The sequence below is a fragment of the Electrona antarctica genome (genome assembly GCF_951216825.1).
Source record: "Electrona antarctica genome assembly, chromosome: 8".
NCBI classification, from domain to species: domain Eukaryota; kingdom Metazoa; phylum Chordata; class Actinopteri; order Myctophiformes; family Myctophidae; genus Electrona; species Electrona antarctica.
The window spans coordinates 20349503-20375082 of record NC_136789.1 but is presented as its reverse complement, the minus strand read 5'-3'; the positions used below and the strand labels follow the sequence as shown (position 1 = coordinate 20375082).

Here is a 25580-nt window from a genome sequence, read left to right as displayed (position 1 = left end):
ATTTAACAGGGACAATACAAAAACAATGTATCAAGTTGTAAAAACATGAAACCGTTACGTTGTACAGTATATATGGTTTATAGCCAATAGCTAATTTGCAACCCCAGTCCCTGGTTAGGCCTTTCTGTAGGGTACAAATGTTAATTACTAATGCACCTTTCCCAGAAATGTAGTGGAGTCAAAAGTACAATATTTTCTACACACTGTAATACTTATACATATACTACACACATATGTGTATAGGAGTGTAGTCTGTGTGGCTGCCTGTTAACGTATTAACGCCTTCAGGCTTTCAATTAAAATCAGATTTACACGATGAGTTAAAGTTGAAATTGTCAATTCAGTTTAATCACTTCAGGTAGGCTATTGTATTGTAATACAGCAGCATGCTTTGAAGAACAGAGGGGGCAAGGAAGGAAGGATAGGAGGAAGGATAGTTGAAGGAAGAGATAGTTGCTCTTGCTGTGACTAGTGAGCAGCAGATGGGCATAAACTCTGGGGTCAGAACAAGAACTGAGGTGGGAAACACTGACCCATTTAGAAGTGCTGCATCACTGGACAAATACTGAGAGAGAGAGAGAGAGAGAGAGAGAGAGAGAGAGAGAGAAATGAAACACTGAAAACCACAAGGTAAATAAAATTATGGTAGCCTAATTAATTGACCTTCATGGGTGCACATAATGAAGCCAACAATATTATGTAGGCTACATGAGCATTTTGGTTATGGATGTCTTTAAGGGGCAACAGTAGCGTGTATGAAATTTGAGAAACGCAACACAACACATTTCATGTAATGCACCCAAGAGGTGAATTCAGGCGAAGGCTACATAATTGGCTGTTCCACTTTCAGTCATGAGGGGAGGGGCATGTGAATGGGAGAAGAGGATTATGTTTTTGTGTTGTTGTTTCTTATTTCACTGCACCAGAACGGACTGCAGAGCAATATTAGACTTAGGGGTTGCTTGCATTTTGTGCACAGTATATGCTAGGGAATTTCCCTGAATACCATCCACAAAGGAACTGAAGACTGTCATTGTACTTAACTACCACTTGAGGGCGCCATAATCCTTGTCGTGCCAAAGTAATGCACACTTCGCCTAGCGACATTCCAAAGACATCCACCAGTTCCACCACTACGGGGCTCTGTTGGATTAGATTGCTAGTCACGTCGTAAACTGCACTAGGATGACACACAAACCTATATAAATACACAGATCCTTCTCCAGTAGGCCTAGCTACCGGTGCAAAGAACCGTTTTCACTTGCAATCACTATTATAGGCTAAAGACAAGCAATTGGTCACTCATAGGCCTTTATCTGACAGTGGCACTAGGATAATAAAATATTTTAACTTAACACCACGTTACTGAGCATGTCTTGTGAATGTATTATGTAGCCTATTTATATTTAGGACTTAACTGTCAAACAAAAGTCCTCAGATGGAATGAATCTTGTAATCACGTCTCGTCTCAGTCTGTGTGCTCTATAGCCTATGTATCCCTTGACCTTGAAACCTCCCAGCAGTGTCTCATTTTATCCCATCAATGCGGGCAAGCCTGCATGGTTTTTATACCTAACCTCTCATGGTTTTATCATGCACGAGGAAGTGCATGTAGTGCGTGTGAACTACTAGACAGTAGACAGTGCGTGATACCATAAAGTAGGCCAATGTTTCTGGCTGGGTGGCTCTGGAGAAACGAGTTGATGTCTGAGACAGTTATTGATTCATTACTTCCTATAAATGTTTGTATTCCTCTATTCATACACCTAGCAGCACCACTAGTTTAATGCCTTCCCTCTTCCTATAGTAATCTTGTCTGCTGTAGTGTCCCACCAAAGGCAGATTTATTTTTTGTGGTTTTGTGCCTAGTTTCCAAAGCTTCAAATTAAAAGATAGATGATGCCCTTTTAACATCATATAAATAAAAAAACAACGCATTGCATATGGACACAACTTTATAACAGCTGAAAAGTATAAAACAGGGCAGGGCCAAATCAATTTAGTAAATAAATCGATGGGCAATTATTGTCACATCGATTCATTAATCTAGAAATTACACACGGAAATCTATAGTTATACGCCTACATTTTTCCACGTACAACTGAACTAGATTGTTTTAGGTGGATATACAGGGGAGTGGTGCACTGTGCATCAGTGCAGGATGCATGGCGCTCACCGTCTTGGCAACTGTTGCCAGGATACTGTACAGGGCAGGAAGAAATAGCTGTGCATGTGAGTTTAGACGTAAGCTGACGCACTATACATAATTGATAAAAGCCGGGGGACTGACTGAAAATCTCCTCACTGCCTTTTCTTGATGCCCGTTTCACCCAGCCAGTCTTTTATGTAGTCAGAAGGCTTTACTGATAAGGTTAGTACTACCTCCTGACTCCTGAGCAGGGCCAAAATTAGGTTCAGAGCAATCTGGAAACCCATTCAGGGGAAGAAAAAAAAGATCCCCTTCCCTTAGCAATTTGATTCTTATCCATGGATCCATATTGGATTGAAATTGAATGGACGCATTTCAGGTTTCCTTTCAGTTCATATGCCTATCCCTTTGTACCTAAACAAAATCCACAGGAAGGAACAAAAGGAATGTTATATTTACAGATTTTTATTTTATTATGTTGCAAACAATGACATCCAGATATATTGATACACAACTTTTTTGTACTGTGCATGTGTATGTGCATTTGTGAGTGTATGTGTATGCGTTGAGAACATGTGGCAAGACAGAACCACAGAAAGCAGAATGTAAAATCCCATGAGGGGAGGCCCTCGCAGGGTGAACAAGGCAGAGAGCGAGAGAGAGAGAGAGCAAGAGGGCGCTGGGGATTCTCTGGGAGTCAATACACACTTACATTCACACACCCACAGACACACACACAAATCATTAAAGGTAAAACACACCTTTGCTGTGGCTGTGTATGTGTCTGTGTTCTCAGCAGCAATAGGGTTTTTTAAGGTCCTGTGAGTCATCTACTAAAAGCAGAGCTGTCAAAGAGATGAAGAAGCGTGACTTTGAACAAAGCAGGTGAGAGGCTTTGCGTCCCGGGCCCCGACCCCCCCGCTTGTCGAACCTGCGGAGGAGACTGCGGGACGGAGACTCTCCTGTCGTAATATACAAAGACGGACAGGTAAACACACACAGTGAACACACACACATACGCTCGCCCGTGTAACCTTGAGGTGCAATCGGACTAAAGGGCCTGCATTTGCTCTGTCCTTTCTGATCTTTCTCCCTTACTTCAATCCAACCGTTATCTTCCACTCCTTTGTTCCCTTTCTTTTACTTAACTCATTCACCACAGGCAGCAACAGACCATAACAGTGGAGGCATGAAATAAAACTAAACAAAAAAAAAAGAAAAGAAAAAGAAAATCCTAAACAAATCCCTTCAACAAGGGACACAATTAATTTTTTCGTGCACCGTCAGTTACCCAGAATCCACCTGCGCCAGCACACAGGGATCATTTAAACTTTGACCCCAATAGGGAAGGTCATGACAACGGTATGCAAATTATGCAAATTTAACAGTATACAATTTTTTTTGTTTGATTCACCATGCAAAGAATACTTTGTTTTTCTTTTTTTCTTTTTTTTCCTTTTTTGATGTCGTGTTTATGTTTATGTGTCTTGAGATTGCGTGACATTTATTTTAAGCGTACCCTACATCCAGAATAATTTACATAAAAAGGACAAATAGTCATCTTAATAGGGCTGGCCCAGTGTAGAGGGAAGAGAAGAGAGGAAGGTTGGGGACGGGGGCAGGGAGAGAGCAAGGTAAACTATGAAGTATGAGAGGAGAAGTGTTGGGGGCAGGGTGGGGGATGAAGTAAGAGGAAGAAGACGAGTAGCGGGCCAGAGGGTTGGGGCTATAGGGCTGCTGTTGGACTGGGTGGGCGGGTGGGTGGGGGGGGGGAGGGGGTGTAGAGGCAGTCTCAGCGGCACTCCCAGACTTTGACTGTTTGGTCGACACTGCCCGTCACCACGTAGGGAGCCGTCTTGTGGAAATCTGTAGGGGTGGAATGCTAGTTCAGTGCCATGGTGTTAAAGAGCAGTACACTTATTCAAACCGTTTTTTAGGTCTATTCCAAGACCTCTAATGTTTCTATCATCTATTGTTATAGTATTTTCTATTTTGCGATACAGACTACTGGATCAGATTCTTCAGCTGCACACTTACCACAAGCAGTTTACTTTAGCAATTACACGCTGGTTGAATTAAAAATATTGACCTTTGGTGCATTAACACTACTACACTGACACTAACTGGGACTCTTTCAACTACTGGTCTGGTCTTACGTGACACATGCCTGGTTGTCCCTGCTAAGAACTGTAGAGCTGGTTGTTCAGAGGTGTGGAAAAGGGGATTTAGGGCTTTGGGTTGAGTCTTACCCAGAGAGGTAACAAAGTGTTCATGGGCACACAGGGTCTTCATGCAGCGCTTGTTCTTGTAGTCCCAGATCCTCAGCGTTTTGTCATCGGCACAACTCACTATGAACCTGCCTCCAGGATGGAACAGGAGCCCACGCACCCAGTTGTCATGACCCACCTACAGAGGAAGAAGACATTGTTTCTCAAATGGCTCAGCTATAATTACATGCACTGAGAATCCCCTTCATTGTCAGTATTCCGTTTCATGCACTGGCAGCTATGAACAAAATTAACATGGCAAATACGAGACAATAAGGGATATGGTGCCAGAAATAAAATTGTTGGTATTCACGGTTTATGCAAAAGAGTTCTATGCCCTGTACATCCACAGCAGGTGGATGGATATTCATAGAAAGCATTCCATATGACCGTGATAACAGCACATCATAAGTGTTGTTTTATTTGCAGACACATATAAACTTGGATATTGGAAAGCTACAGATGTAGCTATATTACCAACATAACCGTAAGATGTTAACAGTGATACGAGTGTATCTAGATAAGAAACCTTGTTCATTTAAAAACATAGCAAGGACACCAAGACAGCCATAAAAAAGAGAAACGCAGGAACACACACACAATACACACCAGGGTCATAAGGCACAAGCCAATGCTGACGTCCCACATCTTAATAGTTTTATCTCTGGATCCAGAGAGCAGGAAGGGTCCAGGTTTCCCACTCTTCTTATTCTGCAGGAGAAACAGACATGGTGAAGAGGAACTTCTACTTAGGTATTTATACTGACACTTCCACAATATCTCAAATCAAAATAAGTTTGTGCAGTTTTAACTCTGCTATATGAAATATTTGAATGAACATGAAAAATGTAATATGAGGATATAAAAATAGTCATTATTTTCAATGCCTTTATGGGTCACTTATATCAACATGTCTCCATATCATGTTTTCACTCAAGTTACATAATGACAATTCAACAATGTACATCCATGTTCCTTTGTGTTAAATTACTAAAATCAAACTTCTGAATGACACAGGTTAATGTGAACCAATATCCCCACACATCAATAATCAATAATGTTTTCATACCGTTGATTAAAACAGATCCTATTGCATTGGAGAATAGCCTCTGGGCTCTATTTTTGTGTATAACTGTAGTTCCCCAGAGTGGCATAAACATTTGCTGTTCCGGTTCAGTTTCTCACAGCTTGATTAGATTCGCTCAGAAGCAGATTTGAACGGAAATACATATGAAGGTGACGTGTTTCCAGTTCAACAGGGAACTATTAGTTATGCACAGTCCATTTGATATCTAGCCACAAATGTGTGAAAGCTAAATCTTGAGAATTAACTTTTAAACAGAGTGTAAAATTGTTCATTTTAACACTCTCGGGCTGATAAGGGTTAACACCATCAAACTAGAGGCCTCAGAGGTCAACAGAAGACAACTGTGCTGGGTGTTCTACATACCTCAGAGCCAGTGGCTTCCAGGATAGTGGGGTGCGCGCTGTCTGGGGCCCAGGCGATGCACTCCACCACGTGCTCGTGCTCACGCAGCTCTGCCTTGCACTCCTTGGAGGCGGTCACCCACACACGCACCGTCTGGTCGTTGGAGCAGCTGGCGATCAGTGTGCCGTCCTGGTTGGGGCGCACCATGCGCACCCACTCCCTGTGGCCTGCGAATGTCTTCACACAGTAGCTGTGGGCGGAGTTATACACACGCTTAATAGACACACCTTGACATGGATCAGATTGGCTAGTTAAAGGGGTTGTTAAGTAGGGCTGTACACAACATGTCTTTCTTTTCTCTTTACCGTAATAAATTTTGTCTTGCACCAGCGACTACTAGATCTGCGATATAATAGCGTTGTATGTAGTCCTATACAGGATTGTTAAAATAAGCAGTCTGCAGTCATATAGTTAACGCATTAATTGCTTTTAAATGTTCAAAAATGTTCAAAAACTGACATATGGCTCTGTTGCAATTCTCTATGTATTGTTCTCTAAGCACTGAAAGTTTCTGAAACAATTGCAATTGCAGCCTCCAATAAAAGGTCACAATTTCAAAAACCTATTTTCTATATAATAACGAATCGCTGACGAGTCGCATTAAACTCCCGACTCTGATTCAACTAGATAAATCCTGAGTCAGGGAACGCCCTAGTTGTAAGTGATATTTGTCTTTTTTTAAGTTATAGCTCAATGTTCTGATTCATTCATTGCTACAAAGTTGTTCAGTGTGTTCAAGTGTCTCACATCTTTCCAGCTCTTTAGTAAACAGAAAATACATTTTAACATAAATAAATTAAATTAAATCCCAGCACAAAAATCCAAGGCCCATCTGTATTCTCTTATAAAGCACATAAAGATGTACTCTACGGAAATAGATGTAAGAATTCTTACCCAGTGGCTACTTCCCACATCTTGATGGTCTTGTCTCTGGAGCCAGACACTATGTGGTCTCCATTGGGCATGATGGCTACAGACGACACATTGTGGTCATGGCCTAAAACACAGAGGACAGAAATGAGTAGGTAGCCCTACCAATATACGCAGAAAAACTTTTGGCCATCGACTTTATTGGTGACATCAATATCAGCCATTATGCAGCCGATGAGTCAGATTTTACAGGATTCAAACCTAGGCATTGGCCAGGCTATAGAGATAATTCATACGTAGTATAAGATTTGAGAATGCAACATCTTTTGCATCATATTTTGTTGATGATCACCTTGTGATCATGGTGTAAACTTAAGAGAAAAAAGGAAACACGTGACAGTGAAATGGTAGCTTAATTAGCGTCACTATAGGCCAGTCAATCTAAGCTAAAAAGGGGTGTGACCCAAAAGAAATTGCAATAGTAATCATTCAAGGTTTTTTATGATCCTAAAGGGCCTTGCAAACGTGAAGCGAGGAACGCAGGCGTTGTTGCCTGGATCAACACAGGTCAACACAACTCCTCCAGGTCTGTTGAAGAGGGGCACAACAACGCAAGCATAAAAAAAACAGAATCCAGGTCTGGTGAGTCGCGGGCGTGTGCACGTAACGAGCACGCGTGCAACAAATTCACGGGACCGCGCTCACGTAAATACGCTTGCGTTGTCGCACCGCGACTGCTCCGAGCAAAAACACAGGTCTCATTGAAAATGAACTATATGCTCATTTTATCGCTTCCGGTTTGCAAGGCCCTTTAGGGTCATCCAAATAACATAAAAAAATGTGGATCATGGTAAAATCAGGGGTTGCATCACGTCACACTACTCAAAGCATAATTTAATTTAAGTGTTTTTGCCTTATATAGGTTTAATGGTACCCCAAGTTTCAACCCCTTAATTTACCATGATCCACAATACAACCATTTTTATTTTGTTATTTGAATGACCCTAAGGATCATAAAAACCTTGAACGATTACTGTATTGCAATTTCCTTTGGTTCAAACCTTAGATTGACTAGCCTACTATGCGAGTCGCAGAATGACCACATAACTGTGATGGAAGCCAATGAGCGGGTCTACTGACCATGCATTGTTCGGATGCACTCAAAGCCCTGGAAGTCCCACAGCTTGATGCTCATGTCGGCTGAACACGAGGCCAGCAGCTTTCCTGTCTGGTCAAAGGAGATGTCCTGGACAGAGTCTGTGTGGCCCTTCAGAGTCCGCTCAAAGTCCCCCGCCTCGTAGTCCCACACCTACACACACACACACACACGTCAGATTGTACACACTTGTTTCACACTTTAAGACAGGCAGATGTGTGTAGGTCAAAGTATTGAAAATGTACAAAATGTTTCTCCCTCTATCTGCAAGCATGGGGTATTTATGTTGGATTGCATGTTTTATTTATGTATTTCTTAGTTAGATTTATTACACATTTATGTTGTTTATATATTCATGTCCGAATTGTATAACTTTACAATTCATAAAAACAGTGTTGCTTGACGACTGGATGATAATGTGCCTGTGGGGTGAATATTATATGAGTTAAGCGCTAAATGCTGTTTCTGTACCAGCATTCTGTAGTGATGCACAGTATCGCTACAGAGGGTAAAATCACACCCGTGTGAAGTGAGTGGTGCAACTCCGTGTGGGGGTCCCCGGAAGTTCCAGACGCACAAGACCACGGCCAGGGTGCCGGTCCGGTTCGGGCGAGCCGCCCCATGTCCGAAACGGTTGAGAAATGACAGAGTTACCATGTGGGGGTCTCCGGGGAGGTCCCAGGAAACATCATCATGACAGAGTTACCGTGTGGGGGTCCCTCTACTGTACTGTACTGGCACACCAGAAATCATCATATACAGTTAATATGTGTGTGTGTGTGTGTGTGTGTGTTAGGTTGCGCACAGGTGGTGAAAAACAACCATGCTATTTTCGTGCTCAGACCCAGGCACCCAGATAGCTCCGTACCACTCAAAACACATAAGTTGAGTGGACTGCCACTGTCTCTTTAAAATAAACAAACCAACACTAGCCTATCTAATTCAAAGTGATCATGACCAAACAGGGCATTTGATCAACAGCAAGATGAAGGAAAACCGACTGAGAACGCTGAAAGAGAAACCGCCATTTGCATGTTTCCCAGGGTGCTCCGGGAGCGTTGTGCCAGCGTTGCCCCTAACAACAAGAGCATCAGTCGATATCCACCCAGAGCAGTGACACAGCAGAAAACCAGCAGGGAAAACAGAGCCCTGGGAGGAGGAGGGCAAGGAGGTAGTGAGGGGTGGTGCTGGAAGGCGTATGAGAGCAAGAAGACAAAGAGCCTTCAGAATCCACAGCATGGCTGTGAGTGTGATCTGCAGGATCAGAGCAACAGAAGCCCCGATGTCGAGTTGAACAGGTCAAATCAGTTGTGAGAACATGTGAAAACAACTTTTACTACCCCATATAATAACCCAACTCAAATAATGTGCACCACTGATTTGAATGTGTCTCCCAAAGGTCTCCCAGCGTGATAGTTGTTTTATAAGGACTTTTAAATGGATTACCATTTACCGGTACACAATGTCTGCATTAGTTTGGGTTTGTCAAAGAAACAGTGTGTTTGCACTACAGCTTGAAGAATGGTCAATTTCATTCTAAACAATGAAACGAACAGGTCTTATTTCCATTTTACAATCAAAAATTTAATTAGTCAATTTTTCTTTTTTTTTGTTTCAAACTTTGCAGAGCTTGCCTTTAAATTGTAATATATTTTGCATCACCCCACACACAGAGACAAATATAATAACCCACCAACACCACAACTGATACCCTTAGACCCACTACCCACCTTGATGGTGGCGTCCTCAGAGGCTGTGACCATGACGGAGAAGACGGGGTGGAAGATGACGCGGGTGACGGGGCTGCGGTGCCCGCTCAGGGCGTACCTCTCTGGGGGACGGGGGATCCACTCCTTGGGGTCCCGTTTCTGTCCCACGGGACCACCGTGCGTCATCTCCTCCTTGGCCTCGTTCAACTTTGACTCCAGCTCCATCACCTGTCGGAGGACAATTAACCCATTTAGGCCTGACGTGGTTATTTCAGAAATAACCATGTTTCTGTATCAGTGGTGCTCAATATTTCATGTCAAGGACCCCAAAAATGATATGTAATATGCCTCCGCCCCCATCTGAAAATATGTTGTTCCAGGGGCCTCCCCAGAAGCAAAGATTTGAGTTAAAATGTTCACTCTGTAATAATATATATTCAAAGATTTGAGGCACATTTTCACGATTTTTCAAAAATAGCAGACATACAAGAGTTTAAATTATTTTTGTAATGTTTTTTTGTGGCTTTCGCCTTTATTTTACATTTTTTATGGAGGGACAGACAGTAGGCTGACAGGAAATGGGGAGAGAGGTGGGGGGAAGACATGCAGTAAAGGCCGTCGGGATCGGGAGTCGAACCCACGGCACACTGCCAGACTGGATTACCAGCCAAGGTGCCTGGACCACTGAGCCATGGCCCAGGCCCTGCTATTTTTCAATAGCTAAAGTATAACATAATGCTTAAAACACCAAAAGGGGTTCCCGCCCAAAATGGGTTAACAAATGAGCGCAATGTTATCATGCTTTGTTTTCATTCTTGATTTCTCCTGTCAGTTGCGGGCTGCCTCTGTCTGCCTTTTCTGAACATCTTTGCTTGAGCATGGCTCAAGACTGCAACTAATATAAGTGCCAGTTAAACTTTACCTGATGGAATTCGTGAGAGTGCATGTTGATCACTAAGTCGGTCTCTCCCTCCCTGCTGTATGTTCATCATCAGTGTGAGTGTAAGTTGATGAAACGTGCCTAACATCCTGTTCTTCAAAGTGACTGACGTTACGTCATGTCTCGAGAAACAACTCATGTGATTTAAATTAAATCACTGGTGCACAAAATAACCATATGGATTGTCTACTAACGTTTTCAGCTGAATTGCCTAACGCGTGTTCACTACATTTTGGTTGGATTGCATGGGACACACGTACACCAGGGCTTGAGATTAACGGCGTCCCAATGTCCCGGGTCCTATAAAATATCAATTTGGGCTGATAAAATATCTCAGTCGGGCCGGTTTCGGGACTAGGGTTTTCAGTTTTGCACTGAAAATGTGCATATCGTGCGCAGCTGCAAGCAGCATTAGACTAGCAGTGCTGCATAAAACAGAGACTGATCAGAGACTCTATGAGACTGACACGGGGGCGCACTGCCTCAAATCCTGACACAAATAAAATAATCCAGAGTAGTCTGCTGCAAGTTAATAGGGACTTTAAGCAACAACGGTTTTCAGGATGGCTCAGCTAGGCGGAAGTATGGCAGCTATGACGCCGTCGCCGTAGCTGTCAAAATCGTTAAGCAAACAGCCGTCAGCGACGGCGACATTGGTTCCCATGGTGACACGTCTATGCAGCATGTGTCAAACAAACACTTTTCTTTTTAAACACCCCGTCGCGCGTCAGCCAACTTGCCGATATTGCTTAATTCTTACATGCGCTGGACATGATCAGCAGTGGAAAAAGGAAGGTGCTGGAGCACCTTTTATTCTAAAACCGTTTTAATAAACATGGTTAATATGACATATGGTATTAGTGTTATTTCTTCATTCAGAGCATGCCAACACATTACACAGCATAAAAGAGGTGATGGAGCTGAATGTATGACAGCTATAATTTCAATAAACATGGTTATGACATGGCGTTGTAGACACTATGTGCAAGTGTAGCTTCTGCCGTAGTAGAAAGGGCTGCGACGGAGAGCAGGTTTATGTATCGAGCGCTGATCCATTTCCGGTTGCCGGAGCCGACTGCCGTAGCCGTCGTTGCTTAAAGTCGCTAATGTTGTGCTTGCCAGAGCCTCATACTCACATAGCCCCACCACACCCCGACGGTAGCCTGTCGTTTTTGCCCCAAGAAGACAGCCCTCCCTTCTCCAGGCGTCGCGTCGCAACTATTTAACCTGTCCTCCCGAGCTTTAAATTAAAATCACATTCGATAATATTTACGTAGGTCAATTGAGTAAATATAAACGTAATGTTTGATGAGTCACTGACAATTTTAATAATTCTAATGACGTGTATACACGTCTTTAGAATCAAAACCACAGGGTGCCTTGGATGTGTATAGGCGTCTTTAGAATCAAAACCACGGGGTGCCTTGGATGTGTATAGGCGTCTTTAGAATCAAAACCACAGGGTGCCTTGGATGTGTATAGGCGTCTTTAGAATCAAAACCACGGGGTGCCTTGGATGTGTATAGGCGTCTTTAGAATCAAAACCACGGGGTGCCTTGGATGTGTATAGGCGTCTTTAGAATCAAAACCACGGGGTGCCTTGGATGTGTATAGGCGTCTTTAGTGTGCGTTCATTAAAGTGTTTCTTACTCTTTGTGTGTGAGCGGAATGATTTGGAAAGCTGTCATTGGCCAGTGTACACACAAAACACACGGCTCACCTTCTTCTGTAATCTGATGACTGAGGTCCATTTCTTTTCCAGAAGTCCAGCGTACTTTTTATCTACCTCCTCATTCTAGAAGAAATTGCAACAAAAACCAAACAAGAACAGCAGTTAGGCAAACACAGAGCCAACCATATTTTGACGTATGGATATCCTGACTTGTCAAGGACTTTACAACAATTGTTCATGATCAAACAGTTCATGAAGTCTACGTATACACAGTGGAAATTCAGCCCTGCAACTGAAGCAGACTAAAGGAAAACTAAGACAGCTTGAATGTTTGAACCGCCCTTTTGGACATGGTTGTTTTATTTGCTTTCAGAAAGCGAATCACATTTTTTTACAGCAATATCAATGGCAGGTGAATGACCCAGATATTTAGTTATCAAATCAGCAGCACCAACCCATAGTCTCACATGATCATCCATTTTAGACTGTAAATAGTGATTCAGGCTCCCGTCAAATCATAGCCTTTCCGCTTTGACAGGAGCAGAGATATGTGCATTTATCTTGCCACATGTCAATCTTGCAACAAGTTTTGTAAGTCTTTACAAAACTCTAAAGTAGTGCAAATCATCAAACTTCAGGAGCCACAGTACCTCTGCCATCAGAGCTTAATTCCTAGTTACCGGCCGCGCTGCCTCTCCCATGTTGGAAATGTTGAAGGATTTGCCACATACAGTATTTCCCATTTCGTATGTAAATGTCAAACCAGCCACGATATGTACTTTTCCAAATGTAGGAACTTGGAAGTTGGAACCAAGTTCTTACATATGTATGACTTTGGCGGTTTTCCCTGTGTTTGTTCTTACCATATCTACCTCGGCCTCTTTCTTGAAGGTGGAGTATGCCTCTTCGTATCCATTGGAACGGAGGTAATCTGCTATAGCTCGGTTTCTGGGAAAAGACAAAATGAAAAGAGGGTTGGAAACATGAGTCCACAAGTTCCCAAACTTTAATAAAAATCACACCCGTGTGGGTTCCTGTGGAACGCGCCCAGGGTGCCGGCCCGGTTCCGGAAAGCCGCCCCGCGTCCGAAATGGTTGAGAAATGACAGAGGTCTGGTGACTGTACTGTCACACCCAAAATCATAATACAGTATATACAGTTAATATTATGTGTGTGTGACTGTGTGTCTGTCTGAGGCTGCACAACAGTGACACTTGGTGGTGAAAACCAACCAAACGGACACAGAAAGGGACACACAAAGCTGTCTTTAGGAGTGGTTGCACCACTCAAACATGTGTCTGATTCGGCCATTCAGTGCTCACCCATACAGTCTATGGTATTATATGGCCTAAATCATATTTCTCAAGATTAAGACAGTGAACAAGGTCACCGATGGTAGCAGCTACAAAAAGAAAGTAAAGGTTGTAGTGTAGTTTTCATTTTCACATTCACTGATTTTATCCCAACAACAAACGTTTCTCACCGATTGTATCCCAATAACAAACTTTTCTCACTGATTGTATCCCAATAACAAACTTTTCTCACTGACTTTTCACACAACTCCAGTTTAAAGGACAACTTCACCACTATTCAACCTATATTCATATATTTGGTCCTCACTAAAAATAGCAAAGAAAAATCTACTGGCCAATAACCTCTATGTATGTCCCTAACCCCCAATCCCTATGTATGTCCGTTTAGAGTAAAAACAGCTGCAATACCGCTGGGTGACCTTTTTTTAATTTTCATCATGAACATTAATGAGGACCAATTATGAACATAGGTTGAAAAGTTGTGGTCGTCCTGTAAGAGACGCAAAGACGACTCCTCAGCTTTACGGTGCAAATGGACGAGCCATTGATGCCTAAAGATGCACGCTGTTGGGAGTTCATCGTCTTTGTCAGGGACACTTCATAAATATTTTAGATGGCAATATTGTGTTGTAGTTTGTGCACGAACATGTCGTCATGTGACTTCTTATGGCTTCACAACTAAATGCAACACATTGTCCTCCGAGTGTTCCATTTATTCAGTGGCAGTGCTAAGAGAAATGTAAGCTCCGCCTTCAACAGAAAAGAGAACCCCACCCTGTCTGGCAGATGGAATTACATAACTCCACCTTTAATGTCAGTAAAAGTGTGTGAGCTGCCAAAGAAAAGGGGACCCTAATGTTTGAATCACCGGGATGGTCCGTTTGAGTTACCATGGAAACCCACCACAAAGAGGGAACCTCTCAATTACGCCCTGAAAAAGGTCTCGACCACACGCACGCACACGCGCGTGCGGTTCAGTTCCTTTCTGAAATGAAGGGTGAATATTTCATGAGCAGCAGTGCTAAGTTTAGGCTGTGTTGTCAGTGTCCTTTGACTGGCAAGCAGATCATTTGTAAGTATTGTAAGTTGTAACTCATCATGTGTCCTGCGTAAAACGCATGAACAAGCACACAAGAACATTATGCATTAAGTCACCTTTGGCAACAGTGACTGCTGATGAATGTCATTTCCTGTCTATAGAGCTTAATGAGTAGGACGTGGTTAGAGTGACTATTGGAAAAAGGCATGGCTGTGGGACTTGTATGCATTCCGAACTACAACCCAGCAAAAAAATTATTGAAATTGAGCGTATACTATTGTTGGCAACAATTACACAATGTAATTTCATCATTTCTCTTGTAATGCATACAGCTGATATAAATAGACCTTCTCCTGGGCTAGTTAGTGGTTTACATTCACCTGCCAGGACTTATTTTAAACGAAATGAAACTGAGGTGGCTGCATTCACTACAGACACACAGATGCTCTAGTTTACAACAGAACAGCAGATTCAGTCTAACTAAACAGAGTTTGACTTGAACCTAAATCATGGATCATCTTGCTACCGGGAGTCTTTTGAGAGGGGCAGAAAACGTTAGAATTTAGATTAAGAGCTGTCTGGGACTAGGAATTCACATGATCCAAGCAACAGTAACTAGTAACAAATGGTTTGGAAAAACATGATGGCTCCTCCATAAATCAAAAGGCAATAATTAACTAAATCAGTTTTAACTCTGGCCAAGAACATTTACATACGAGGGCCGTGTGAGAACATGAAGAATTCTGTAGTGGTAGATCATGTATGTTTAAAGATTTATTATTCAGAAGTCAGACTTTGGTAAATAAAATGTGTAGAGGAAATGAGACACATCAAGACAATTATTCAATATTGTGATAACATGTATGGATTTAACCCATTTTGGGCGGGAACCCCTTTTGGTGTTTTAAACATGTTATAATTTAGCCATTGAAAAATAGCAGATCTACAAGCTCATACGAGCTTGTAGGTCTGCTATTTTTGAAAAATCGTGAATATATTTATTTCAGAAAACTGGAGGATTTAGAAGATGTTTTTTAAAATTTCAAGGTCAGGCCTAAATGGGTTAAACATATGTATTAATATTAACAAACAACATCACTCAGCCATCCTACTGTACCAACCAGAGCTAACTGGTGAAATCACTGCCATTACTGTCTGCACTGGATGGATTAAGGGCTAGTAGGGTCGTCTCCTTGCATTAAACCGACAGTCAGTTTCTTCCATTCATCTCTTCTCTCCTCCCCTCCCCTCCCTTCCCTCTCATCTTTACTCTCGTCATGTGTGAGTTATGAAATATTCACAACTCGCCATGCAACCAAGCACCCAACAGGCCAGCACAGACTGTGCACACATCCTTCCTTGCACACATTCTCTCTGACAGCACACGCGTCCTCCTGGAAAAGGAAATGTGCTTTTATCACAGCCATTAGTGCAAACCTCCTCATGGATGCTTTCTATTAAGAAAAAGGGACATTTCAACGACTGTTTTGATTTGAAAGCCCATTTAAACTCAAACAAATAGGTGATGCGTGTGCACATTTGTAAAAGACGTTAAAGTGCTATGAGCTACATCTATCTAGACGTAGAAATATGAGAGTGGGGTCATATTGTGCTTAGGGCGATCACAATTATTACATAATCGCAATTATTTGAAAAAGTAAATTATATTTCCATAATTGTCAATCGTTTCCATGTTGAGAAATGCTATAGATCTGCTATTTTCACTACTGTTCTTTTGAATGTATTAATGGAAATTAGATTGTTTCATTTTATCTATGAAATACTAGTTTTTTAAATGTAGGAAACAAACAAAAAAGTATTTGCGTCCCATACATAGGTCCCAACCCACTGTTTGGGAAACAGTGTGCTAGTAGATGTGTCCACATAGGCTCCCTGGCATTACTACTCACAGTTCATCTCGTTGTCTCTGCGACAGCACCATGGTGCCTGTAGTTGCTCTACCTCCAGGAGGAGGGGAGATGAAGGTCCGGGGGTGGTGGAGGAGATGCTGACAGGGCAGGGAGGTCTTTGAGTTCTTTGGTCCCTTGCTCGTCGTCTCGTGTTCTGAAACTTCACAGGGTAGCGGGGGTGGCAGAAAGGTGCCACACGCCGACCGGTTGGACGAACGGCTGCCAAAGAGGACAGGTGTGGGACTATGAGGAAAGTCACAGCTCAGCCGTAGAGGAAAAACTCATCAATCAGAGATGCCCATGATCTATTGGGGAGAGGGAGAGAGAGAAGAGGGACAGGGACAATCAGTTAGTGTGACAACCAGTAGTGAGGGGGTAAATAGGGCTGGCCCCGACTGTCCGAAGGTGTGAACATTATATTGGCATTCAGAGCATGTGCATGTGCATTATTACACATGGTTATGCCTTAAAAACTGTATGTAATGGTAACGGGATGATTGATCTAGAATATCCTAGAGTAAGGCACCGTATTGGTTTAGCTGCGAAACTAAATTTGGCTTATATGACAGTATAACATATATTAGTTAATTAAGCCCAGGATGCTGCCTAGCGTGATTTGGTAGCAAACCAGGTTGTCCATTTCCGGAGCTTAGGACACTGTCGTGCACCTGAGGCCACAACAGTATTAAGCAGCTTAGTAGCTAGACCAGACAAACAAGAGTCTTCATTTGTCCAAGTGTTAGAGCCCACCAGTCCTCCATACCGCTGACAGTGCACAGGGAGACAGGGAGCTAACTGGATTAAACCCAGACGGGGAGAGGAGCATTCAACACGAAGCTGCACTTGTCCATTTGTCTCGCTCACTGTCTGTTAGGGTGTTGTCCTTTCATAGGCCAGCAACCTATTGTCCATCCTCAATAAATGACAACATACAGCATTTCAATAAGAATAAATAATTAAGTACTATTACTAATAAGCAAATTATTATTAAATGCAAACGCCTTTTTTGAATCCAGAGACATTGACACATTTGTAACACACCACTGTGTGTTGATGGAAAGTAAACAAGCACTCTACTCCCAGAGGTTGGATTGGGGGTAACTTAAGTCCCTGGAACATACTAGCGTCCAGGCCAGGGGGTGTACTTGTACATCACAAGCTGCCTCATGCTATAGAAACAGGAGATAGACAGACTCCTGCCCTATGGGCTACATGGCTCGCTAGAAACACTCATGAAACACTTGAGTGATTGCCAGAACTGTGAGTCGGTGAGAAATATTTGAAGAAACTCGTAGATAGAGAAAGGGGACAGAGAAGGGGCAGGATGCGATCATGCAACATGCAAAACAAACAAAAAGCCAAGGGTATGGGGCCATGGCTGGTACTTACAGGAGTCAAGACAAAACGTCAACTATCATGTTTAAAGGAAAAACCTCCAGGATCAAATACTCTACTAGCCAATAATATCAGCAATGATCAGCTGGTCATAAGCACAGAAAAACAAAGGTCCAAAGTCCATACCATGTACTGGCCTGGGTTTAACCAAACTGTTATGTGCAGGCAATGTGAGGTGCAAGGTGCAAGAAAATGAAACCAAACCATAATGTGATTAATGTGATATGGAATTATTGGACAGCAATAACAATAATAAAAATCAAGATTGCCATGTGTACAAAACGATAGGAAGAGCAGTGTAATCAAGCGATTCACATTTATCTTTCATCCACTGACACAGACAACAAAGACACTGTGAAATGATTTAGGCCCAGGGTGATTTTCAAGCGAGAGTTAATGTTGTGACAAGGTGCGATTACTGACAAACAAATGCTTCACAAAAATCTGCTCAACAGGCATTCTTCTATCCCTGAGCACCTCATCTGAGATCGTAGAAGAAGCATGTGAATTCTGCTTTTAGGGTAGCTCTTACTTCCAGTTCCAAATCAAGACTATTCCCTTGACTGTGTGTTCTGTATTCATTAAATAAGTCAATTTCCAGGGGAACAAAACAAACCTGGTTGGTGGAGCACCAGTAGAAAATGTTGTGTGGCTCCCTTCCCGCTTGCTATGGAGGTGATTAACCACATTACCGCTGGTGCCCTTATTCTGATGCGAAGATTCTGTGAAAATAGCCAATCAACAAGCTCACAACACGTTGTGAGCTTGTAATTCTGTTATTTCCGCCGAGGAGATTTGGTGTAAAGGGGAGGGCCTATAGACTCCTGGGGGATCTCGGTCAACTAAATAGGGTTCAAGACTTAAGTGGTTAAAATTCTGAGTGTGTCCTGAAAGGAGGGCATGGTTAAGCCCCTTCACTTGTGCCCGGTTACTCTGAATAAAAACCTGCGGAAACAGCAGCATTTGTGCCAATTTTTTCAACCACAGCACTATAGAGCTTAAGGCAGGACAAAGAATGACCCGACAGGTCTAGTAGAGAAAGAATATCACTACTGGAATCCAGGGCCTGAAGATCACATAGCTGGTAGAAGGGGGGGGGGATATACAGATGGATACCTTGTGTACTGTAAACTAGGGATGTCGGTAACGGATAATTTCCCATCCGGTTAGCCGACAGGATTAACCGGGTCATTAACGGATAATTGTTTTTTGTTTTTTTGTTTTTTTTTGGCTACCCCAAATGTAATATGCATGTATAGGCTACATAATTAAAGTTGGTAGACGAAATGGTATACATTTATTTATGCTCCTTTTAAAAAGACAAACAAAAAAGCAACATTTAACAATATAAATAAATTGTTGTAGGCTTAATCATCAATAAACAACGCATCGCATCTGCATGCATGCATCTGCGCGTCTACAGTACAGAGGTCCGCCGGTTCTAGTCCAAAACATAAATAAGTCCAGTCCAGATCTGAGCAGCCTATATCTATAAAGCCACTGGACGCATGGGCTAAGCCTTTTTTTATTATTAAGGAAGATCAGCATGCATGTCACCGTGTTCTGTTGACTTTTCGCTGACGAGAAAACCCTCAAACATCGATAGCACATGGCTAACTTGATAGCCGGGAGGAGGAGGAGGAGGAAGCGGTGGCGGCTGTAAACGTTCTCCCTCCAGGCCATTCATGGATTTAATAATGTAGGTCTCTGCATTGATACGGTCGACATGTTGTGTTAATCTCGTCTCGCTGTCAGAGAACTTTGGGACAACGACATTGCGGGGGCAGAAAACAGCGCCCGAGCGCTGCTGTTCATGCAGCCTGGAGTGTGACAAGCTGGCCGGCGCAAATAACAGCAATTTTAGGCATGTGTGCAACATGACAACTGTTTTAAAGTATTGTACAGTGACAACTACAGTCTCTGTAATGTTTATGTTGTACTATTACTAAAAACGATCTAAAATAAAAGGGATTTAAGATCAGAACACGCATTTATTATTATGCAAATTAACCGTAAAGCTGATAAGCATACCCGGATATTTCTTAACGGTCGGCTAACCGGCTAGCCGGTTAACCCCTGACATCCCTACTGTAAACCTGCTCATAATCGAGGAGACGAGGCCAGTCAATGCTGGATGAGTGAACGATAGGACACAAGCATATCACTCCTAAAAGCTTAATTAATAACTCTGTGAATTATTAAATTAGACTCAGTCTTTGGTGTGTCACAACTTTTAATCCAAGGTCCTGTCTCGGTGTGCGTGTGCGTGAGGTGGTGGCTCCTGACGTCACTCGCTCGTCCCCTGGTTTGCAGAAGTACTTTCTCTATGGAGAATAACATTTAACAAACTATATCAGGCAGCGATATTGTCATGGACATGGCTCTGTATCGTTTACGACAGTCAGTCACTCATATTTGATACAGTCTGTTTCTGGAGAACATTTGACTAATTCGGTCAATTTCGGTGGCAGTAACATTAGGGTTTTCTCGCCGTCAGTCGATTCGTCATGTCCATACGAGTCAAACCGCCTGGATCATTTGATATTATTTTTAGAACAGTTATTATTTTAGGCAATATGAAAAAAAGTCTATGGGGGGGGGGGGGGGGGGGACACAAACCGGGTAGGATGTGAAATAACGTCAGACGGTAGCGCTCTATTAACCACAATAATGCCTCTTAGCGCAAATAATGCCTCTTCCAATACAACGATGACTGTGCTGCAACTGATGAATTACAGATTACTATAAGGCCAGTCATTTGTGGACTCTCAGTCCAAAATGTGCTAGATGAGGTCAGTAGGCAGCTCTGTTCCATGCCATAATATAATAGCAACCACTAGCTTGATAACGCTAGAGCCTAAGGCCTGCTATCTTAGACACAGAAAACACATTCTCTCTGTGCCATTTCCTGAATCCACTCACTGCTCATTATTTTCAGCCAGAATGCCTCTGCCCACTCTCCTGCTTTTTCTTCTTAAAATGCCTCCTTCAATTCATCAGCGAATCAGGATAGACGAGAGAAATATGGCAATAAGCATTATATGAAATGAAAGGTTTAGTTTTCCCAATTACAAGATCTGGAAGTTCCCACATTCAACCTGGTGTCCATACTTGCTTAAAAATATTTTTTGATAAAAATGTCAAAATGCCAAAGATAGCAGACATTCAAGCAGTGAGTGAACACAAAAAATTGCCGATCTGCAAATTTATAATGGATCGCGATAGATTGTAGGGTGGCTATTTTGTCTATTCGTAGTATAACAAAGTATATAGGGCTCAGTCTTTATTTAATTCCCAGTGTATGCAAGTGTTTGGGTTGCAGAGAACACAGAGGACTGAAAGGCCATGCGTCAATTATCTGCTAGTGTGGTCATGACATAAGTGTCACAGAAAAACAGTGGTAGCCAAGCCTACCATCTATGCACTTCAATGGCAATAAAACTGCCTACAGAAAAATCAAGGTATAATCTGACCATCTGTAACCAAGAAATGCATGATTAATTGAGCAGTCATTGTTTTGTGCCAAGCTCTAGCCCATCCTAGTTACTGCCTCCGATTGTCCAACCGGGTACATGCTGAATGTTTGTTTTGTTTTTTTATGGCTTTCGCCTATATATATATATATATTTTTTTTTATAGAGGGACAGACAGTAGGCTGACAGGAAATGGGGGAGAGAGAGATGGGGGGGTGATATGCAGTAAAGGTCGTCAGGAGTCGAACGCGCGGCACACTGCCAGACTTGGACTACTGGCCAAGGTGCCTGGACCGCTGAGCCACAGCCCACAGCCCAGGGCCATGCTGGATCTTTTTAATGCTGTTGTGTCGTGGGTCTATTTAATAAGTCCTGTTATGGCCCAATCTTTAGCTTCAGTGATGTAAATAGGTTTTCAATGTAATGAGTCCCGGGATGCAGGGATGGTCTTTTAGAGGAGTCCCAGGGACATTTTATGAGTCCCACTTCAACGACATTAGGAGTCATATTTTGCCATTTTTACAAATTTAACTCCCATGTCATTTTATATGGTTATAATGTGGTTATATCCATGTAGAAAATAGAAGAAATTATTATTATAACTAAAGCTAGCAAAATAAACTAGAATAAAAAAACAGTACAGTACAGTAGTGCATCCCGTGGATGCAGAGGTTGTTGTTTTATTGCGTCCCTTAACTATAAACTGCATTTTGGGATGCAAAATGCACCCTATTTTAATCTCTGAGCTTTGTTCATTTCAAAATAAGGAGGACATATTTCCTCTTTAAAACTGTGTTTCTAAAATGTCTGAGCCCAGATACAGCAACGTGCAGCTAGACTCTAGTTGCTGTCTAGCTGCTAGACAGTCACTCAGGGTGCAGGAGGCGGGACAAGGGAAATCAAGAAGAGAGATTTTCAGATAAGCCAAAATTTCAAAAATAGATAAAAAATACATAACACATTGTCTGTTGTTGACGTATATATATATATATAAATGTTTTAATAGCCATCTGTTGTCTGTGATTGACGTATACATTTTATATTGCTTTATATGGATCTGAAACGGCACCGTTAAAAAAAAAGACAACTTTTAGCCCTGAGCCGGTTGCTAGGCAACGCTAGGCAACGCCTTGCAACTGTAGGATTAGGATCTTGTCTGGATCTTTTCTCGAAAAGTACATCGTTGTCCGTTGTGCTGATCAGACATCCAAGGTTTGGATCTGATTTCTCATCGCATCACGATTGAAATATAAACGTTACTCGAAAAAGATATATAGCGTGAGCTAATATAACAATGGCGGTCTGCAGGCGGGGAAAACGGAAGTACTTGAGTAATAATCTCCCCAATTCCGGCCCCGTGCAAGCTACCACTTGTGGCCACACAACCAGACAGACAGTGGTACAGGCGTGTCCTATGGAGAGTGGATTGACATTCACGGGACCCTGGTACTGCCGTCCAAAATACAGAAAGGGTAAATGAGGGGCTATGTCAAGCTCCTGAAATCACAATTCAACACCCACTGTCGAGGTGCGTGTAAATAGGTATGCTCTGAAGCTCCTGAAATCACTCATTCAACCTCTGTATCCTGCTCGGCGTTGTCCCTCCTTCACAAAACAACACCCTGCAGGCCCACATAATGGAATATCTAACTATAAATGCACCACCAAGTTCAAAGTCGACACATGCGTTCCACACCACCACAGGGAGTGCAGTGCCCGGTGTCGAGTCGGTCGGACCCACGGTTGTCCTGAACCGACCCAAAAAGGCCTCTGCCCGGGCTCTGGATGGGGCCCCTGCCCAGGGTCCATATATGGAGCTGGCCTGTTCTTCTGACCTCAACACTCCATATTTGGGCATGCCTGACACAGAACTCCATAAGCTGGCCTGTTCCGACATCCTAACGCTCCATATTTAGGCATGGGCTGACATAGAACTCCATATATAGAAATAAAGGGACACAGAGAGACATACAGAAATCTGACATCATTCTGACGTTGGGCATAAAAAGGGACACAGACATAATATCTGGGTGGGGCATGCATTTACAACTTGCATCATTCCAAGTAGGCCCCATGGGAACCTCTCTAGTACATCAAATGGCATGGACAGACCACATATCCAGAGCTGTCCCCGAACCGAAGCAAAGTCTCGTGTTAAAGTGTCTTCACATGTAGCCTAACATGTATCGTCCAGAATAAGCCAAAGGTTAATATTAGCACAGTCTGTCCAAATTCAAAACACTGTTATTTTACTATGATGGCTGGACATGTCAGTTCAGAAGTCTTTCTTTGCAGTACCGGTAGGTATGTATTTTTAAAATATCGAAATAGTGCTTTATGCAACATGTTTTCTGTCATTGCAGTCTCATCTTCAGTTCCATGTTTACCATTTCATCTCCTCTGTAGCAGTGGTTCTCAACGTGGGATCCAGGCCACAGGGGTCCTTGAAAGGGTTCCAGGGGGTCTCCAGCTAAATGACTGGATCTTTACAGATCCGTACCTCGTTACAGACACAAGTCGAATGTCTGAAATCAGAGGGGTGTGTAGTTTGCTTTCTGCAAACCAACAGTAACAAGTCCTGTCACTACACCCTGCATGTAGCCCTAGGTGTTTAAGAGCAGCAAATGTCAATCATCACTAACAGATACTGAGTTAACCATGTGTATATTACGTAATCAGGGTCTCCTAGATGCATTTCGTGTCACAAAAACATTGTTATTGCTATTGCTACTTGCCAGTCATAAAACGGCAGGCCGGAGGTCTTTGACTAGTCTCCGCCCGGTTAGCTGACCAGGTTATCTTCCTCAAAACTTGGGAGCTTATGAAGTGGACCAAAAAAAATCTAAAAACGTCAAAGTGGTCGCTGAGACCCTTCTACAGGCTAATTGCAGGTGTCCAAGTATAAAATGTGTCTATGTGACGTGTTGGGCAGCTTCACTGGTCCACAAGGGCAAGGCTGCAGCAGATCCTCCTCACTCAGCAACGCCCTTTCGAGCAGGCTAACAAACCGTTAGCTTAGCCTCAAAACGTACACACCTTTAACTCAAGACTGGTGAGATCATCTGAAACCAAGAGAGCACCCTGACATTGGATGATAATGGTCACTGCGTGTGCACTCCAGATCAAAGCAAACTCACGCATGAAGTCCATGCTAACCTGCCACACCCATGTCATCAGTAGAACAGAAGAGCAGCCAAAGTTTGAATTCGAAGCTGAGAATATTTTCTGGGAGGACGTCAGTTTACAAATGCAGCTAACCCGGTGACAGCCTACCACAATAGTTGCGGAGAGGTTGTTGTCACTTATAATTCAAAACTAATAATGCGACACTGTTGACCTCACGATAGGCTAGGTTTCTTCAAAGTGTGCTTTTGCACAAGATAGCAGAGCTGTCACACCAACATTGTCTTGTTAGCTAGTCATGTTAGCTTGTCTTTACAGTACAACTTCTAGTAATAGACGGGGCCACATTTCCACGAACGTCAAACAAGTTGGTGTGAGATTAACTAGATGCATTCGACTACATCCATGGCCCTCACAGTATAGTAGTATCCTCGTTGAAATAACCAGAAGGTCATGTTCTTGTGGACAGCCACCCGGCCAGTGGATCGATGTTCCTGTGAATGCTGCTATGCTAGTTAGCCTCCAAGCTAACGGCCTCTCTCCGCCATTTTGAGATTTGAAACGGGAGGGCGCAGAGACTGCAGGCGAGCCGTCGTCAACAATATACAACTGTTCCCCAAGTAGCGCAACAAAACAAGCGAATCCCCGAAAAACACTGTCAAACTCACCCTCTGATGAGTGATGTGTGTCATAGTCCCGTTTAGATAGAACACTGCGCTGGGGGGAAAATCCACTTTTTGGGGTGGAAATGGGACTTTTCACAGCAGCCGGCGCCGTCAGATTTTTACTCCCTTTTGCTTCACTGCAATGAATCTACGGCGGCGGCTGGCGTGAACGCGCACGCCGAGGCGCGTGAGTTACGTAAGCCGCGGCGTACCGCGTTCACGTACAGTTTGAGATGCGAGGGTTGAGATCCATTCCTGACTGTACACATTGTATGTATAAAATATAAGGAGGAATAACGGTTCACAAAGTGAACTGAACAACATATGCACAAATCAAATTGAAATGTATGAATATTGACATCACGCATTATGAAAGTAAGTAATACATTTATAACATGTAAATAACAATA

At 42.8% G+C, this 25580-nt stretch overlaps 1 protein-coding gene across 1 annotated transcript; it reads right to left on the bottom strand.

Moving 5' to 3' along the window:
• Positions 1-3577: 3577 nt before the first annotated feature.
• LOC306927860 (lissencephaly-1 homolog A-like) lies at positions 3578-25337 on the bottom strand. The gene is made up of 11 exons (XM_079507730.1): positions 25174-25337; positions 16515-16819; positions 13116-13200; positions 12301-12375; positions 9662-9868; positions 7916-8084; positions 6800-6902; positions 5867-6095; positions 5026-5127; positions 4399-4555; positions 3578-4015 (listed from the first exon to the last, which is right to left on the bottom strand). Exons 2-11 carry the CDS (start codon positions 16544-16546, stop codon positions 3942-3944), a joined length of 1233 nt encoding a protein of 410 aa, XP_079363856.1. The 5' UTR covers positions 16547-16819; positions 25174-25337; the 3' UTR covers positions 3578-3941.
• Positions 25338-25580: the final 243 nt, after the last annotated feature.

Coding starts and splice junctions, on each gene's coding strand:
- LOC306927860 (XM_079507730.1), bottom strand. CDS start 16,546: ATGGTGCTGTCGCAGAGACAACGAGATGAACT. Junction 13,201..16,514: donor CAGAGACAACGAGATGAACT/GTGAGTAGTAAT, acceptor GTCTTTTCCCAG/AAACCGAGCTATAGCAGATT. Junction 4,556..5,025: donor GCTTGTGCCTTATGACCCTG/GTGTGTATTGTG, acceptor CTTCCTCTGTAG/GTGGGTCATGACAACTGGGT.